At 45.1% G+C, this 20,349-nt stretch overlaps 1 protein-coding gene across 1 annotated transcript in view; it reads left to right on the forward strand.

The window, feature by feature from the left end:
- The window catches only part of whrna (whirlin a), a 205,482-nt gene that overhangs the window by 147,440 nt on the left and 37,693 nt on the right, over window positions 1-20,349 (forward strand). The window contains exons 7-8 of the mRNA XM_068011888.1: window positions 5,191-5,403; window positions 8,514-8,720. Coding sequence (XP_067867989.1) covers window positions 5,191-5,403; window positions 8,514-8,720 — 420 coding nt within the window. The remainder of the gene's footprint in view (window positions 1-5,190; window positions 5,404-8,513; window positions 8,721-20,349) is intronic.

Here is a 20,349-nt window from a genome sequence, read left to right on the forward strand (position 1 = left end):
CAGGTCAGACGACCTGAAGGTGCTGAGGATATGGTTCAAAGGGGCCAGGGCGCACCCCAAAAACTGGAAGGAGGGAGTAGCCGTCGTGAAACAGAAACTGGGCATGTGGGAGCGACGCTCCCTCTCCATTGTTGGTAAGAACCTAGTCATTGGGTGCGAGATGCTCAAGCTGTTACTGTACATGGTGCAGGTCTGGCCCGTACTCCGCTCCTGCACCGTGGCAGTCACCTGAGCCATCATCTACTTTATCTGAAGATCGCAAATGGACCATGTCCGCAGAGACACGATGTCCAAATCTCTTGACAAAGGGGGAAAAACGTACCTAATGTCTCCCTTATCCTGATGGCCACCTTTGTCGTTGGCTGCATCAAGCTGTGTGTAGACCCCCAGTACGCAAACACCAAGTGTCATTATGTGCTAAGGTTCTATCTGTCCCCGGTGTTGCGAAGGATGGGTCTGGCCACGTTGCCATGGAATGCTCCATTCAGTTGGACCATGCCATACTACCAGTCCCTCATGGAAAAGTTTGTGCAGAAAAACACCTTTAACCACAAGTCTATCAGGCAGTGGTCCGCACGCAACAACCTGGAGGCCTTGCAGGAAAACGAGATGGTGGATCCTGTCAGATCGTTCCTCGAGCAGACTGTCAAACTCATTTGGCAGAATGCCTCATCACCAGAACTTTCAAACAAGCACCAGGGCGTAGCTTGGCTGGCAGTGAGAAGGGCCCTCCCCGTCAGATCCGTCCTGCTCGCTCAGAGTCTCATTGTCTCTGCACACTGCCCTCAAGACAGTTGCGGTGGGGAAGAGACTGCCGCCCACCTCCTTCTGGAATGTGCCTTTTTAAAGCAGGTTTCGAAAGAGATAATTATTTTTGTCGAGGTTCATCCCGAGCAGCTGCATAGCGCAGGACCCTGTGCTCTACGGGCTGTTCCCAGGGAAACACACCAAGACAAACATCAACTGCTGCTGGAGGACCATCAATTTGGTGAAAGACGCACTTTGGTCTGCCCAAAACTTGCTGGTCTTCCAGTGCAAAGAGTTGTCCACGACCGAGTTTTGCAGACTGGCACATTCCAAGGCCCAGGACTATGTGTTGAGGGACGCACTAAAGCTTGGGGCAGCCGCGGCAAAGGCTCAATGGGGAAAGACCACAGTGTAAGGTCCTCCCACCATAGTGAAGCGAGGGGCTGGAACCTGTGTAAAACCCCTCAGGCTGTATGCACCAGAGAATGTTTGACGTGTAATATAAATGTCCGTTGTAAATTTAACCTGTAATGGCAAGTGTAGTGAGGCACCTCGGACTGTATTGAGAGAAACTGATCTGTATTGCACTTTATGTAATGTCAATTTGAACTGTTATGTAATATATTTTTTTTACAAATTTTATGAATAAAGTCTCTTCTTGGATTAAAATAGCTTTTGGGCTGGAGGAGGAGGGGGAACAGCATGAAGTAGAGGAATAGCAGGAACAGTACTGAACACCAGTGCCCCTTTCTGCAGAGGTGTTGGAGAGTAACTAACACAAAAGAGAAGTAAAAAAGGAAAGACTTGCATTTATATAGCATCTTTCATGACCAGAGGACATCCCAAAGCACTTTACAGCCAATGAAGTACTTTTGAAGTGTAGTCATTGTTGTAATGTAGGAAACATTGGGCTGGATTTTGTTTTCCCGCCACCACCATAAAAGAAATGGCGGTTGACACGCTCGGGCTGCGCGCCGCCACGATCTTGAGCCCGGCAGCTCAATAGAATATGCAGACAGCCTCCCCCCTCCCCTCCCCACCCCCCAACTCCCCCAATAACATGGCAGGGGCAGCCCTGCGCTGGCGCCACTTTTTAAGGGCTGCCAGCCCTGTGTAGAGAATGCAGAGTTGCCCCGTTCCCCCACCCCGTTACACTGAAAATAAATGTTTGCCCTGTTTTCCCCCCGCACCCCCCCCCCCCCCCCACTACACTAAAATTGCAGAGTCCATCCCATTTCCGCCCTCCCCACCTCCAACTACACTTCAAATGATGAGTTCCCCCTTCCCCACCTCGGTGGCACCAGCTTTCCCTGGACGGGAAAGTGAAGGTGTGTGAGTGTTGCCTGTTGCACTGAAAATCCGAAACTGCAGGTAAGATCGCAGATAATTCAATTTAAATGTATGTAAGCAGGTAATTTCAATACTTAAAGCATGGTCCCCACTGCAGAGCGACAGAGGGCCTGCCAGGGAGCTTCCCCGCCGCTGGGGAAGATCAGGCCCTGCAATCTCGGCCTCGGGCTCAGTGGCAGGCTGCTGCCACTCCAATCTTCTGGCCCCTCGCTCCGATCCACTACACTGCCCAACATTGGGAGGCGAACAAAATCCAGCCCATAGCAGCCCATTTGTGCACAGCAAGATCTCACAAACAGCAATGTGATAATGACCAGTATTCTGTTTTTGTGATAATTGAGGGATAAATCTTGGTCAGGACACCAAGGATAATGCCCCTATTCTTTGAAATAGTTCTATGGGATCATTTACGTCCACTTGAGAGGGCAGGTGGGGCATTGGTTTAACGTTTCATCCAAAAGCAGCACTCCCTCAGTACCGCACTGAAGTGTCAGCCTTGATTTTTGTGCTCAAGTCGCTTAAGCAGGACCTGAACCTATCATCTTCTGGCTCAAAGTTAAGCTTGCTACCAACTGCACCACAGCTGAGATTCCAGTATCAGAGTGTTTTATCTGAATCAGCCCTCTCCTCCCCAAATACCAAAAGTCCCACCATCCTTGGAACTACAGCCCCCACAGACACCATCTGATTGCTTTCCTGCAGTCTGGTCTCGTGGGCTTTGCCATAACTTGACTATAAGTATCAAAAGTACCTAATCCAGATAGAAAATCTTTATCGCAACTCAATTCATATTTAAATAACCGTTAACTTGCTGAATTAAGAATCAACCTTGTGAAAGCCCTTTGTGTATGTCATGTCTGCTCGTTTACATTCCTAGTGCTATTATGAAGTGTAGCCTTAGTGACAACAGCTTGGAAAGTGGAAGGCTGCTGAGCTTCCATTGAGGACATTTCAGATGACTATGATGGTGCCCTTGTGTAGCTCTGGACCTCTCCTAATATCTCTTTATGTGGCTTGGTGCCAGTTTTTTTCTGATAGTGCATCTGTAAAGCACCTTGGGACATTTGATGATGTTAAAGACGTATATTCTTTTTGTCACAGACTTTAGTGGATACTTTTGCTTAAAATATGCTTTCACGTGGGGAAAAAAGTCTTTTCACCTTTGTACTTCTTTCATCTTTCTTTTCCAAATGCATAAATTCCCAAAACCTATATTAAAATTCACATACAAGGCACGTGACAGTGAAATGCAATGGCGCCTGGGCTACAGCGATAAAAAGGCAGTTTTATTTTTACAATTCCCTGTCTCGGGCAGGCCCTCAGAGAGGGTTTCCAAATGGGCATGTGCCAGTTAGTATGAGGAAGGAAAGAATATGAGGTAATGCAGGCTGTTTCCACAAAGTGTGCCTTGCCTTCACCTTTTAGGTATTTTGTGAAGAAAATATATTCTAGCTGCAATGCACCAAATTACTGTATTGAATGGCATTCCACGTGCTGTGCGTCACTCTGAATCTGCAAGACAACACCTTACTTTATGGACACAGTGTTGTTCAGTGACAAAGATACTGAATATGCAGTATTTCATGGCCCTGTTGAATGCTTGAGTTGAGGTTAATTTGGGTTTTGAGTGCTGTGCAATAAGCTGATGCTTGCAACAAAAGCAGTTGCTTCTTATCAATCACTTGTCATATGAATCTGGTTTAATCCCACTTGATAGCATCTTGCTTATTTGGCAGTGCTTCTTCAGTTTTGCCTGTCCACACACATTGTTAACAAAACCATCTATTATATAAGCTTAAAATGGCTGTACATCAAAAAAGGGCTCAGTAACATGCTCAGGTTTACGGTGATGAAGACCATTTGAAGAGTAGGTGTCATTCAATTTTTCTTGAATTTCTTCCATTGTGCAATATATTCCATATCTAAGAAAATAAATAAAATGAAACATCAAAAATTTGCTATAACCAGTCAATAAATTTGTAATCTTACTGTGTCCATGGTCAGTTGAACTGTCAGGAGCTGTTTTCGAAGGGGACTGCTGTTTTCGAAGGGGACTGATATACATTAATGATTTGGAGGAAAGTATAGGTGGACTGATTAGCAAATTTGCAGACGACACTAAGATTGGTGGAGTAGCAGATAGTGAAGGGGACTGTCAGAGAATACAGCAGAATATAGATAGATTGGAGAGTTGGGCAGAGAAATGGCAGATGGAGTTCAATCAGGGCAAATGCGAGGTGATGCATTTTGGAAGATCCAATTCAAGAGTGAACTATACAGTAAATGGAAAAGTCCTGGGGAAAATTGATGTCCAGAGAGATTTGGGTGTTCAGGTCCACTGTTCCCTGAAGGTGGCAACGCAGGTAAATAGAGTGGTCAAGAAGGCATACGGCATGCTTTCCTTCATCGGACGGGGCATTGAGTACAAGAGTTGGCAGGTCATGTTACAGTTGTATAGGACTTTGGTTCGGCCACATTTGGAATACTGCGTACAGTTCTGGTCGCCACATTATCAAAAGGATGTGGATGCTTTGGAGAGGGTGCAGAGGAGGTTCACCAGGATGTTGCCTGGTATGGAGGGCGCTAGCTATGAAGAGAGGTTGAGCAGATTAGGATTATTTTCATTAGAAAGACGGAGGTTGAGGGGGGACCTGATTGAGGTGTACAAAATCATGAGAGGTATAGACAGGGTGGATAGCAAGAGGCTTTTTCCCAGAGTGGGGGTTTCAATTACTAGAGGACACGAGTTCAAAGTGAAAGGGGAAAAGTTTAGGGGGGATATGCGTGGAAAGTTCTTTACGCAGAGGGTGGTGGGCACCTGGAACGCATTGCCAGCGGAGGTGGTAGATGCGGGCACGATGGAGTCTTTTAAGATGTATCTAGACAGATACATGAATGGGCAGGAAGAAAAGAGATACAGAACCTTAGAAAATAGGCGACATGTTTAGAGAGAGGATCTGGATCGGCGCAGGCTTGGAGGGCCGAAGGGCCTGTTCCTGTGCTGTAATTATCTTTGTTCTAACTGGTTGCCAGGAATACTAGCGGTTTTCATTCCTGAATTAAATTATCTTTTTCTTTTCCATTTGATCACAGCCAATGTTTTACAAAGCTTTGGCAGGGTCTCAGGTCATGCTGAGCAGCTTAGTGAACCAAGCACGCGCTATGCTGGATGAACAAGCCCGGCATCTACTCAATGAGCATGAGCGGACAACCATGGCCTACTACCTTGATGAGTACAAGGAGAATAACATAACTGTGCAGGCCTTGGTAATGGCCCTCTTCGAGCTTCTGAACACGCATGCAAAGGTATGTTCTTGAATGCTATTTATAGTGTGATTTTCTAGCAAGCAGTTTGACACAGAATTGGCCTTTCTTCACTCATCATTTTCTTCTAATTCTTCTTCAAATTACTGCTTCAATTAAAAACCATCATCCAGACTGGGGGTAGAAGAGTCAATTTTGCAGACTTAACCATATTGGGTAATGTCATTCCCTGAATTTGTATTGTTAGAAAATTGTGAACTTCAATTCGTTAAAAAGGCATCAATTGTAGCCTTTTAAAACAAGCAAATAAATAGTAATTGAAGCCAAATCTCCCACTACTACTGATGAGAAATTCTAATTGTAGTCGTTGAAAATACATACTCCAAAACTCAGTTAGATTTTGGCTGGCTGTCTAGGTGATGCAACTTTTCAGAAAAGCAATTAAAATTATAGAAATAATTTCTTCCCGCCCACCCCCATTATTTTTAGCTAATTGTCTTCATAACCATGCCCCATTTCTGCACTGGAAAATGGATTGTGACCTCTTACTGGGCATCGATCACAGCCATGCTTTAATCAGTCATGAAAAATGGCACAAGCGGCGCAGTGGTTAGCACCGCAGCCTCACAGCTCCAGCGACCCGGGTTCAATTCTGGGTACTGTCTGTGCAGAGTTTGCAAGTTCTCCCTGTGACTGCGTGGGTTTCCGCCGGGTGCTCCGGTTTCCTCCCACAGCCAAAGACTTGCAGGTTGATAGGTAAATTGGCCATTGTAAATTGCCCCTAGTGTAGGTAGGTGGTAGGGGAATTGTGGGGATGTGGTAGGAATATGGGGTTAATGTCGGATTAGTATAAATGGGTGGTTGTTGGTCGGTACAGACTCGGTGGGCCTGTTTCAGTGCTGTATCTCTAAATAAAAAATAAAATAAAGTGGCCTGGACTGTGATTTCCTCTTGGCTGCATCTCTCTGGGAGGAACTCTGTGGAAAAAATATACCAGCACGTAATAGACCAGGCGGTCACTAGAAAATATCTCTTCACTTACGCTTTGTAATAAAAATATTAGATTGTTTCAAAAGTAGTTTGAAAAGTCAGATTGGACTCATTTGAAAATAAAGAGGGACTCACTTCTACAATTCAGTTGACATCTTCTCTGGCACCTCCTGAGAAATTCTTTGAAGTAGATGTGAAGACAAAGGAAAAACATGAGAATTGACTACTGTCAGTGTTGCACATCTATGAAGGGGAAACAGTGGCTGAGCATCAAAGTGAAACATCTTGAGAGTTTCTTTCACAGAAGCAAAACTGTCTACATTAATTTTTTTAAAAATGAAATCAAACAAAATATAGAAGTGTTACACTGCAAGGGTTTCCAGCTGACAGATAAAACATGTTCAGAAATATGTTTCTATCTCTCTCTTGCTTTTCTTTTTTTCCTTTTGTGGGTTTAATGGTTTGCCCAATAACTTCTGAGGAAGAGGAAATGACACATCTACAGTGTTTTTATACAGATTTATTTTGAGGGGATTTGCCCTGGGATGGTGGATTCATATTTTAAATTGTAATCAAAACAAATATACCATGATTGTGCTATTGCAAATGAAGTAAGGGCTAGACAAAACTAATTAGTGTTCAGCGAGCATAAAAATAGAGCGTGTGTGAATGTACAGGCAATCCGGGTGAATATCCTGGAATTCCCTACTCCGCACAATTGTGGGAACTGCAGCAGTTCAAGGAGAAGGCCCATCTACACTATCTCAGGGCAACCAAGGATGGGCAGTAAATGCAGCTGTGCTGGCATTGCCCATCTCCAAGAATAAATTTCAACAAATGGGTAATTTTGTGAAACTCTGTGTTGCCAGCGGAGAGCAGGTTGAAAATGGGGCTGCAACACTGTAGGTAAGGTTCTTTTGACCCATGCTTGCACCTGTCCAGACCCCATGCTGGCAGTGGATTCCTGCAAAATGACTCCTCATTTGAATACACTTTCTGTGAATATACGGCAGGTGTAATTAAATTGGGCTGCACTGCAAGTATAGGTCAGAGAATGGAGTTCTGGCCCACCTCCAATTTGCACTTGCACCTATTGATACATCACACTGGTGATGCAACCTTGTGAAACTATCCCTTATCTGTGAATACACTAAAGAGAACATTTCACAAATGTAGCTCACGCTGTAGAACTTTTCCCCATCAGGAGCACATATTGGGAATTTATGTGCCTATCTCTCTCAATTTTCCAACCATTAAAATTGGCAGTAGAAGATCGTTGGGACCAAGTACTGGAATTCTCAAAAGGAAAATGCTTCAGATTCTGGAAATCTGTAATAAAAACAGAAAATGCTGGAAAACATGCAGTAGGCCAGGGAGCACCAGTGGAGAGGGAAACAGAATTAACCTTTCAGGTCGATGACTTTCATTAAGAGCTTATCAGTTTCTGACAGAAGGTCATCAGCCTGAAAAGTTAGCTGTTTCTCTCTTCACAGGTGCTGCCTGACACGCAACATTTTCAAGGGCATCTTCATCTTCATTATCTTCATCATGGACATCGTCATCGTCATAGCTTCATCAATGTTGTTTTCGACATATGATTTATATTCTGAAACCTTCCTCCTCTTCACGTTCTTGAGCAGTTTTCAGGGCAACAGGTCAGGTGGGTATCTTGGCCTTTACCATTGCTACTGACAGTTTGATCAATACTGAGAACTTGGCATGAGGAGTAGGGGGTATCATGGGTACAAATCTCCAAAACAGTGTGTCAGAGCATTAATAATTCATGCTCTTCTGATTTTCTATCTCAAGGGGTAGGATTTTACATTGCTAAGAACTATCTTGATTTTTTTTTAACGTACATCTTGTATTCCAACATGAGGATGGTTTTTTCCATAAGACTTTCGCTGGTTTTAGATCTTTATCCAACAGGGGTGTATATTGAGAATTCAGGTATAAAATGTTGATGATTTCCTCAGTCAGTGTCTCAAATTGCATTACCTAGGAGTATACAAAAGGGATAAAATAGAAATTCAACAAAGAATAATATTATGGTATAGGCACGGAAATTTGTGTGAGATAGAAGGTTACAGCTCTCAACTTTGAGTACCCTTACAGCACATTTAACATTGTAAACCTGTGGTATGTTCTTTATTGTTTGTTAGTTCTCCTTGCTCTCGGAGGTCCGAGGTGTAATCATACCCCAAGATTTGGATAGATTTGATAACATGGTACTGAAACGTGAGATTGAATCAATGAAAGCTCGCCAGAATTCCAGCACAGGCACTGATTCCTATTCTGTCATGTCCTATGGAGACACCGCCTCATCCTCCGTTAGTTATTTCACATCTACAACTCTCAGTTCAGCCAGGGTAAGTGTCCAGAGTAAGATGCTTAATGCTATGTCTATTATACGATTCTTCAAATACAATCTGTTGAAATACTTGTTATTTCAGATGTAAAGACTCATTGTAATGGTATATATTAGTGTTGAATATAGTATAAGATCCACATGTTGAATCAATTTGAACTTAACTAATCAATCCAGGGCACAACATAACCTTGACTGGGTCCAGTTTGAAATAGTTTATTATCCTCGCAAGATGGCAGATTCTTCTTCCACAAAAATACTAGGAAATCAGTCATATTTCCCTCAGACTGCTTTTGGCATAGCAATGTCAGGAGGTTTAGATCAAGCTTTGAGTTTAGTGACCTGTGCCTCACAGGCATGAACTGTTGGATATTCTGAACTTATCTTGGAGTGTTCAATCCTAACTGTCCCCCATCCTTACCATCCTGAACGGGCAGGAAAGTGGAGTTTAGGCTGAGATGAGATCAGCCATGATCGTATTGAATGGCGGAGCAGGCTCGAGGGGTTGAATTGCCTACTCCTGCTCCTAGTTCTTATGTTCTTACCCATAGCTTATTGCAATCTTTTGTTCTTCCTAGCTCTTAGCTCATCTCTACAGTATTGATAGCTCATCGTCATCCTCAGTTTATTCTTAGACTAGGTTCATTCATATTCTTAGCGTATTCACATTTAACTCATTTCTATTCTTTCTAATCAATTCTCACCACGTCTATTAGCAAAGATATTTGCATCTGAGTCTTAATTTCAAACTGTATACATTGAAGACTTTGCTCCACAGCAAATTAAGGATTATTTTTGAAAACCCATTTATTGGGCTAGAACTTAACCTTGTGCAGTAGTGTAAAATGGATGATAAATCAAATCCCATTTTAAATCTCTCCCGACTTTTTTTTTACATTGACGTCAGTGGAATATAAATTGAGAGAGATGCAGAGCAGGTTTCCGACTCTCTGTCACCTGTTTTGTACTATTGCACAAGGTCCAGATCTAGTCCATTGTGTCAGAAAGAGAGAATATGAGAATAGAATGGCAGTCAACATAAAAGGGAACCCAAAGACCTTCTACCGGCATGTCAATAGAAAGTGGGTAGTAAGAGGAGGAGTGGAGCCTATTTGGGACAGAGAGGGTAATATATGCTTAGAGATGCAGGGAAAAGCTAATATACTTAATGAGTACTTTGTATCAGTGTTCACTAAGGAAATGGAATCTGAAAAATATCAGTAAAAGCAGAGAGTGTAGAGGCAATGGATAGGGTAAAATTTGAGAGGGCGGGGAGATACTAAAAAGGCAGGCTATGATGAGGGTAGATAAGTCACCTGGTCCGGATGGCTTGCATCCCAGGATGCTAAAGGAAGTGGGGATGGAGATAGCGGAAGGGCTTGCCATAATCTTCCAATCTTCCTTGGATAAGGGGGAAGTGCCAGAGGATTGGAGAGTGGCAAATGTGACACCCTTATCCAAGAAAGGGTGTAAGGACAGACATAGCATCTACAGGCCAGGTGGTTTAGCATCAGTGGTGGGTAAGGTTTTAGAAACAATAATCAGGGAAAATATCAACGGACACTTAGAGAGGTTCGAGTTAATTGAGGATAGCCAGCACGGATTTGTAAAAGGCAGATTGTGCTTGACTAATCTAATTGAATCTTTTGATAAAGTAACAGAGAAGATTGATGAAGAAAGCATTTGATACGGTAATACATATAAGGCTGGTTAACAAAATTGAGGCTCATGGAATAAGAAGGTCAATGTTCAATTGGATAAAAAATTGGCTTAAAGACAGAAAACAGTGAATCAAAGTGAACTGTTGTTTTTCAGACAGGAGATGGGCAGCACAGTGACGCAGTGGTTAGCACCGCCGCCTCACAGCTCTAGCGACCCGGGTTCAATTCTGGGTACTGCCTGTGTGGAGTTTGCAAGTTCTCCCTGTGTCTGCGTGGGTTTCCTCCGGGTGCTCCGGTTTCCTCCCACATGCCAAAGACTTGCAGGTTGATAGGTTAATTGGCCATCATAAATTGCCCCTAGTATAGGTAGGTGGTAGGGAAATATATAGGGACAGGTGATGATGTGGTGGAATATGGGATTAGTGTGGGATTAGTATAAATGGGTGGTTAATGGTCGGCACAGACTCGGTGGGCCGAAGGGCCTGTTTCAGTGCTGTATCTCTAAAATCTAAAAAAAAAAATCTAAACAGTGGTGTTCCCCAAGGATCAGTGCAAGGACCACTGCTTTTTTTGCTATATATAACTGACTTGGATTTTGGAATACAGAGTAGAATCGCAAAGTTTGCTGACAACACCAAACTTGGAGGTGCAGCAAATAGTGAGGATGACCTGAACCACCTGCAGCAGGACATGGATAGTCTAGCAGAATGGGTAGAGAGGTGGCAAATGGAATTTAATACTGACAAATGTGAGGTGATGCATTTTGGCAGAAGGAATAGGGAGAGGTAATATATACTTACTGGAACAGTTCCAAAAGTGTGTGCAGGAACAGAGGGACCTGGGGGTGCATGTGCATCATTCTTTGAAGGTGGTAGGACATATTAAAAGAGTGGTTAGTAAAGCATATGGGATCTTGGGCTTCATAAATAAAGGCATTGAGTATAATGGGAAGTTGTGTGGAATCTTTATGAAGCTTGGTTAATGTAAATTAACTGTATTGCATCCAATTTTGGTCACCACACTTGAAGAACAATGTGAGGGTCCTTGAGAGGGTGCAGAGAGGATTTACCAGAATAGTTCCAGGGATGGAGAATTTTAGTTACAACATTTGGTTGGAAAAGTTGTGTTTATTATTCTTTGAACAAATGAGACTGAGGCAAGATTTAATAAAAGTGTACGAGGTTATGACCAGCTTAGATAAGTTAGACAAGGAAAAGCTGTTCCCATTAACAAATGGTACAAGGACTTGGGGACACAGATTGAAAGTTTTGGACAAAAGATGCAAGGGGAAATATGAGGAAGCACTTTTTTACGCAGCGGAAGGTAATGACCTGGAACTCGCTGCCCACAAAGGTGGTGGAAGTGGAGACATTCAATGATTTCAAGAGGAAGTGGGATGACCACCTGAGAGAAATAGACTTGCAGGATTATGGGGATTGAGCCGGGGAGTGGGACTGACAGCATAGCTCTGTGGAGAGCCGGCATGGACTTGATGGGCCGATTGGCCTCCTTCTGTGCCCTAAATGACTCTTAAAGTCTGATCAAACTTGCTGCACTGCCGAGTACTTCAGCTTTACATTAAAGCAATTTCAACTTGAACACTTTTGCAGTGGAGCATCAAAACAACTGTTCCCTCAGCCTGGGATTGTCTGGAAGCCATAATGTGCATCAGTGCAGCTGGTGTGTTTCATGGCAGAGGAGAAGTCCCTGAAAAAGTCAGGACAATAACTAACAAATCTGATATTCCATTATCATTTTTATTTATATGTCTTGAAAGATTGATGTTTCATGGGAGCGCGGTGCTTTAATATTGTACTTCAGCACTGAAGAAAATGCAACAGCAGATGTGCCATTTGTGAAAGGTGCAGATTTGCTTTTCCTGATACTAAACTGTTTTCAGTCCCTGTTCGTTTGTGTGGAGCATACAGTTGTGACAATTTCCCTCAATTGGAACATTGCTCATCTGCTGCTTCGCTTTATATGTTATTCAGTTGCCCTAGATTTTTTTTTAAGCGCCATCACTGCATTGTCTTGCACTGCATTTTGCAGGATGACGCTTTGGTTGCCTGTGGTGTTTTGAGCTAATACATTTTTTGTCTCTTTTCTGCTTCCATCGAAATCTGATTATTCTAGGAACGCCTGTTATGGTTAATAGACCTTATGGAGGTACAGCTTTTCCTATGTGTGATCTCAAGTGGTGTGGTTTCCATAGTAAAGTGGGGGCTCATTATGCTTAGTGCTGTGGAGCTGCTTTTGTGTGCAGCGGATCCTGTTTGCCTTTGATAAGTTGCCCATGCTGTTTTTAATGGGTTTCTCTTGTTGTTTGTCCCAGTGTGCTGTGTGGATTCTGCATGCTGCTTTTGTTGTTTTGTATCTTTCTTTATTCTGATTAGGAATATTTCTGTACATTATAAAAACAATGCATCCTAACACAATTGCTTCTTAACAAAAAAAAAGGGCTCGGAATTTGCCGCAATGGTGATATTAGCACCAACGCCAGAAGTTAGATTGTTGCACTCCCCAATCATCCAGTGGCTCTGTGAAGCAATAGTGGTGTATGATGTAACAGCATAAGTAACTCACGCCATAATTTCCTGGAATCTTTGCACCATAATGGTAGATGTCCCATTATTAAGGAGCAAGTTTTCAGCAAATTCAGGTCTCTTATTACAATTCTTCAAATTACACAAGCAACAAGTGGAAGTCCATCATTCTAGTACACCTTTGAAAGGGTGCAAAGAGTTTTCTGCCCATTAATTTTTGACACTGAATCCATTTCTGCATAGCAGCTTGATGAAACTGCTGTGAATTTTAATATCTTCCAAAATCTGTTTTCTCATAAAATGAAAGTGCAATATTAAACCTCCATCTGTGTGATATATTTAGTGTCAGTAACTTCAGAATATTGTGGCACTTTTGCAGATTACAGCAATGATCTTCCACACTTCCAAAAACTTGATGCAGTACCTTTAGAAAAAGTCAGATTTTGTTTTCCTACTTGAAGATCTGTGCTGTTCCCTGTCCCTCAACAGCAGTAAATGTTCATCACTTTTGTATATTATGTGGAGATCAGACTTCAAAGCTTGTTGTGACTGAGTTCACGTGCAAGGAAATGTTGCTAGAAAAGGATACGAGAGGCAGAATTTTACTAGACCCCTGGGCCAGGAGGGCCCCACTGCATTTTATTGGCGGTGGCGAGGCCTTGGTGCGGCACCTCCCCCCCAAATATGGCAGAGCCTTCATCTGAATATGCAAATGATATTACAATTAAGGCATAATGACTTACCTGGTAGCGACGGCAGTCTCAGGTCAATATTGTGGCCGCCGGCCGGAACTCCTGCACCTTCAGAACTCCGTTCGGCGTTCCGAGGCGTGACACTGGTAGAGAGGGGGGAGGAGTGAAATTTTCAGAGCGGGGGGAGTGGCGGTAACCGTTTCCATTGTCTGAGGGGATGGTGGGAAGGGGTTGAAGGGCAAAGGTTATAAAGTTTGGGGGTGAAAGGTTGTTACTGGCAAAAAATGGTTTTTCAGGGGGAGAGGGAAACAAATATATTTGATCATTGCAGGGGTTTGAAAGAGTGACTTTGAAGTGTAATTGAGTGTTTTTATTTAAATTAGAGGTGCTGTTCTCTTTAAAAATTCAAGTCGCCAGTAAGGGCTTGAAGCCCTTTAAAAATGGTGCCAGCGCCTGTGCGCTGGCGCTGGACGCCATTGCCGGGGACGGAGCGGCTGCTCCCTCTACATCATCAGGGGCAGCCACTCTGCCCATCCATTTAAATGAGCCCCCGCGCAAAATATTGTGGGGGTTCAGCGACGGGTGTACTGCCTGCTTCAAAGCACGCCCGTCGCGATTTGTGGCGCACTGGTAAAATTCAGGCCTAGATGTTTGCACCTTTTGTATATACAGCAAGAGATTACACCAGGGAGGTACAGACTTACAATGCGAAACGTCACCTGCTGCCGACCACCAGCACACATGCCTGCCATTTTAAAATATGCTCTGCTCTCAAAATTATCCTCTTAGTTACCAGAGCTTTTAGTTATCTGTTTAACTGAGAATAGTACTCGGTTGTGCGATGAACCATATTGCAGTTTCCTATTGAGTATATTGGGCAGTATCCCCCCCACCCACCAACCCACTACTCCACCAACACCTCACTCAACCCCTGCCAATCAGCCTTTCTTATATTCTACGTTGTTTAGGATGATTTTTTATTTAATCAGTTACAAGGCATATGGGGCTGGATTTTCCGCTGCCCCAGCAAGTCGGATGGTGGCGTGGGGGTGGCGTAAAATTGAGCGGGAGGCTCTGGGAGGCCTACCCGCCCCGTTCCTGCCTCCGGTCAACTTTACGCTGTGGGGGTGGGGGAGGGAAACGGCCTGTCTGCCTGAGGCCAATTAAGGCCCTTAAGTGGCTACTTAATGGTCACTTAAGGGCCCTCACCCGCCTCCATGGGTATTTTACCTATGGCAAGTGGGCGTGCTGGGGACGTGAAAGGCTGCCCAGCAATAGCTGCCGGCCTTTCCGCGCGCTGGGTGGAGGGGAGGGGGTGCATGGCAGTCTAGCACAGGGTGCCTGATTGAGGGCCGTCCCCGCCTCCCAACCCACCCCGGAACCCAAGATGCCCCCCTCCCCCCGAACGACCACACCAGCCTCACCAGAGAAGGACTGATCTCCCTGGTGAGGCATGCCCAACTTACCTTCACTCATGGGGATCATTTTGAGAGCACAGCATATTTTAAAATGGCAGGCATGCTTCAAAGGTGTACTGGTGGTCGGCAGCAAGTGAGGTTTCCCATGGTCGGTTGGGCTTCAGTCCCAGCAGTGGCCACCGTTCCCAGCAGCGCTGCTGGGACGAAGAGCTGCCGGCCCGCTGATTGGCTGGCACCTCAATGAGGCGGGACTTCCTCCCTCAAGCAGGTGGAAGTCCCGCCTCAGGACAGTTAAAGCCTGGGGACCCATAAAATACAGGACGGATCCCCGAGCTAGGTGGAAGCGGGTTCACCACCAACGTTTACATTGGTGGCGAATTCCCGTCCGCCTACGGTAAAATCCAGCCCATGGAGTGGAACATGCACCAGTTATAGAACTGATTAGTGAAGGTGGAAATCACTCCTTATTCAAAATTTTGCTTCATAAGTTGGATTGATGTCTTTATCTTTATCTTTAAGTTCTCATGAATTTAACACCTCTGATAAACATTACATTTAGAAGCACAATATTTAGAGTTAAAATTTGTGTTCACATATTTGTAATGCGCTGGAGCCTGGATCACTTATCCTTGTTGATGTGGCTGAGGAAGGGGGATGGTCAGGGTACTAGGCGACTCCCTGGGCTGGATTTTTGTTATGGAGGTGGGAAACAGGAGCCTGGTCTGGTTTGGGGTCAGAAACCTGCCTCCAGTGGGAAGCTGATTCAGATTCAGATTTTTAAATGGATAAGCCCTTAATTCATATGTTAATGGTTTCCTGTCCACAGAGCCAGTGGGGATGGGAATGGAGGCAGGTCAGATCAAGTGTGAGACTCATTTAGACACCCCACAGCAGCCATCACTGAGGCTGCTGGTTGTCTTGAGGGAGAGTTCTGCGGTTTGTGTCAAAACCTTACACTGCACCAGAGGGAAGTGAGATGTCACAGGAGAGCCGGAGGCCTGACAATAGGAACAGGACAGCCCCTCGCTTCATCGATGTCCACCTGGATCTAATGCTGGAGGCTGTGAGGGAGAGAAGGGAGGTCCTTTTCCCTGAGGGTGGCAGGAAGAGGCCACCTCGTCATATAGCAGGGGCGCCTCTCAGTTCAGTGTTATCTCCATCTGCCCACTCTTCCTCCTCCTCTCTTATTTCCTGCTCCTCCCCCGATGAGCTGTCTCCTTCTAGGGACTCACTGTGCTCAAGGTCCACACCTCTCTGGAGGACCATGTTATGAACAATGCAGCAGACCATCACAATGACCGAAACCCTTGTAGGAAGGTATTGGAGGGTGCCACCCGACTGGTCCAGGCATTGGAATTACATCTTCACAAGCCCAATGGACTGCTGAGCAGGTGGCATTGGTTGTACAGCCCCAGTGCCTCTGTCTGGGGCTCCCATAGAGGGGTCAGTAGACATCTCTTCAAGGGCTTTCCCTTGTCCCCTTGGGTTCGTCCATGCACTGTGGGGGATGGAGTGATGATCTGAGGGAGGCTGGACTGGCGGAGGATGAAGGAGTCATGGCAGCTGCCAGGAAAGCGAGTGCACACATGGAGGTTGGACATTGAGTGAGTGAAAGCTGTTCCTGATGATGGATCTCACTGGCCGATCACTAGATGCCTTGATGGCCACATGGGTGCAATTGATGATACCCTGCACATGGGGGAATCCAATGATGGAGGTGAATGCCAATGCCCTCTGTGCTTGTGCAGACCCATTTCTGTCAAAGTGGATGTAGCCCTCTGCCCTCCTGAACATGACAACTGTGACTATTGTGGATCAGAGCACACAGGTCCGAGACTATCTGCTTCAATAGGTGTATAGGTGTAGCCTCCTTCACCGCTGGCGCTCTGTCATTTGCAGGGAGATGACTGTAGGACAGTAGCCCCAGTGATGCCAGCAGGCTTTCATCCCTCTCCCGATTTGTACCAATCAGCACTGAGAAAAACAAGTCTCCCAGCTCCAGCAATGGCTGCTCGGTGGCACCTTTGGAGAAGCTGAGCTTTATTTTGGGCCTCTGCATTATGTAAACCAGCCCTTCCCACAGCCCTTATGGACCCCGCAGTATTTGCACTTGTACACCCTGCCATGCTCCAGACATGATGGACTGGGTTTTGTGGAGCCGATGGGGCTCTCGGCACCTGGCCAAAAAGGCAGGGGGAGTCCTGTCTCAGCCTTTCCGAACCCTCCCCCCAAACCCGGCACGATCATACATTGTTCCGGCACATAAGTGCCCAGCGTTGGGGTCCTCGTCCCGTTAAAGACAAGGATCCTGCCTCCAAGAGCTGCTGACCAATCACAGAGCCAGCAGCTCAGCAGTTTCAGCAGTGCCACCAGGAGCGGTGGCCACTGTCAGTATTGCAGAGGTCTTGGACATAGGACCAGCGTTGGAACCCTAGACCAGAAGTGGGTGAGGTGGGGTCACCAGGGCGAGTATGGAAGGCCCTGGTGAGGGGAATGGGGGGTGGGTGGGTGTTAAGTTCAGGGGGAGGGTTGATCCAGGAAGCTGCAGTTTTTCCCAGTGGGGGTCCTCATTGGGCCACAGATTGTCCATGGAGGAGGGAGACCCCCCCCCCCCACTGCTCCCCAAGGCCACAGGGAGGGCACCTCCTATTACTGGGTGACCTCCCTGCATGGTGGAGGTACCCACTGCTGCTGGTTAAATCCCAGTGGCAGGGGGCAGGGGCCCTTAAGTCACCATTAATAGATCACGAGTGCCTCAATTGGCCTCTGGGCGAAAGGTCGTCTGCTATCCCGCCCTCGACAAAATCACTTGGAGACGGGGAGGCGATGTACTCTCCACACCCCACCCCCGCCTCCTGTCACAATTCTAAGGGCCCCCCTGCCTCCAACCCCATCTCAGGGGGACCCATAAAATCTAGCCCAGGTGTTTTCCTCTTTCCCTTCCTTTGAAAATTGTAAACTGCTGCTGACAAGCCTGGTAATGAGCTCCTCAATGAGTTCAACAGGCACTTAATTGGAGGCATGCAGTTTGCTGTTCCCTCCCTCCCGGCATCCCTTCGAAAATGGTTTAACATTCCGGAGGCAGCGGGCCGCAGTGTCAATGTCCGAGAACGCTAACTTTAAATCACGCACGCATCTGCTGCCACACCCAGTGAGCCTTAAAAATCCAGCCCCTGATTCTTCCTTAATGATTCTTCTTAATCATTGGTGCAGGCAGACAGAGCCTTGGCTTGACATCTTGTTTGAAATCTAGTGCTAACATTGTAGTACTCTTTCAGCACTGTACTGGAGTGGCAAACTCGATTGTGTGAAAACCTTGAACTGAATATAATCCCCTGCACTTCCCTTCTCTTTTAAGGAAGATGCATTTTTTAAAATTTGTTTTGGGATGTGAGCATCGGAGACAAGACCAGCATTTATTGCCCACCCCTCACTGCCACTGCTGCTGCCCATGTGGTATAGATACATCCGCAGTGCTTTTTTGTTCTGTAGCGGTTTGGTACCACTGAGTAGCTTGTTGTCCCATTTCAGAGGGCAATTAAGAGTCAACCATAGTCACCACCAGTGCTTGGCACAAATTTTAGTTTAATTTTTAGGCTGCTGACTAAGAAGATTTAAGGTATAGCTTTGGGATTTGCCTATTCATATATTCAGAATCATACAGCACAGAAGGAGGCCATTCAGCCAACCAGGTCTGTGCTGGCTCTTCAAAAGAGCTATCCCAATCTCCTCTTTCCTCATACCCCTACGAATTTTTCCGTTTCAAGAGTACATCCAATTCCCTTTTGAAATTTACTTTTGAATGTGCTTCCAGCACTGAATTCCAGACAACAACTTGCTGCAAAAGACTATTTCTTCTCATTGCCTTTCTGGTTCTTTTGCCAATTACCTTAAATCTGTGTACTCTGGTTATCACCTCTCCTGCTATTGGAAACAGTTTCTCCTTATTTACTCTATGGAAACACTTCATAATTTTTAACACCTCCTTTAAATCTCTCCTTGACCTTCTCTACTCTAAAGAGGACAATCTCACATTCATAGTTTCTCCGCTTAACTGAAGTCCTTTATTCCTAGTACCATTCTGCTAAAAACTATTTCCATTGGCAGGAAGGTCAATAACCAGATGGAGAAGTGCTGATCTGCCAAAGGGTAGGTCCTCTGCTCATTTCTCCATGCCTCACGGTCCAGCGCTTTCCTCTTCAAGTGCTCGGAAGAACTTCATATTTTTTTTAACTTCCAAGAGAAGTGAGAAATACAATGAGGGAAAAAGTGCATGAGGTAGGTTCCCGTTGCCTTCCTTATGGGTGCTTTAAAGGAAACAGAAGTCCTTTTCCCAAAAGATAATCCGTCTGTAAGCAGAAATTGTCCCTTGAGGTTCCAGATCTTTCACCATCACCACCAAACATTTGCTGGCTCTGCCATTGGCCTTGGCTCGTGACCCTTGCCTGGACCTGGGAGCCTCACAAGAGGGCAGGAATGACCACCCCCGAGGTCTCAAATGACCCTGCAACCCCGAACAATCAGATACACAGATTTAAGATAATTGGTGAAAGTACCAGAAGGGAAATGAGGATTTTTTTTTTGTTTGAAGCGAGTTATGATCTGGTATGCACTGCTTCAAAAGGTGGTAGAAATAAAATCAATAATAACTTGCTAAAGGGAACTGGATAAATAATTGAAAAACAAAGCATTGCAGGGCTATGGGGAAAATCAGGGGTGGGATTAATTGGATAGCTCTTGCAAAGAGTGGGCAGAGCGATGGTGGGCCAAATGGCCTTCTGTGCTGTAAGATTATATGATTCTATGATCACCCTGGCTTTTAAGCACTTATTTTATGAAGAGCCTTAGTTGCCTTCAACAGGGCCAATACAGACATGAAACAGCTTTTCAATCTTTTGGTCTTTTTATTAAGGTTCCTTAATCCATGGCTGGGCTGGGTTGGAATTGCCACAGATGCACTAAACACCACCATGTACACTGTTTGCACTTTTGCCCAGGACCCGATTTTATGTTTTACAGAAATCTACTGTTTCCATAAATATGTCAAAAAGGGATTTTGACCCTATTGTGAGCAGTCTCAATTTAATAGAACCAGTTTGACAATATATTAAGAACACGTTCAGTAATGGGTCTCCAGCAAAGTGAATTTCTAGAGCAACTGCCAAATTACACATTAATCAGTGCTGAAAACACAGTTTAATTTGGTTCCACTAATCACCAATGAATCTGGCATTGAAACAGATCATTAATTATAAATAAAAACCATTGTGGCACTCAGAATATTACTGTAAAATCTAAAGTAGAGGTCAACAACTG

The sequence above is a fragment of the Heterodontus francisci genome, chromosome 32 (assembly GCF_036365525.1).
Source record: "Heterodontus francisci isolate sHetFra1 chromosome 32, sHetFra1.hap1, whole genome shotgun sequence".
In the NCBI taxonomy this organism is placed as follows: domain Eukaryota; kingdom Metazoa; phylum Chordata; class Chondrichthyes; order Heterodontiformes; family Heterodontidae; genus Heterodontus; species Heterodontus francisci.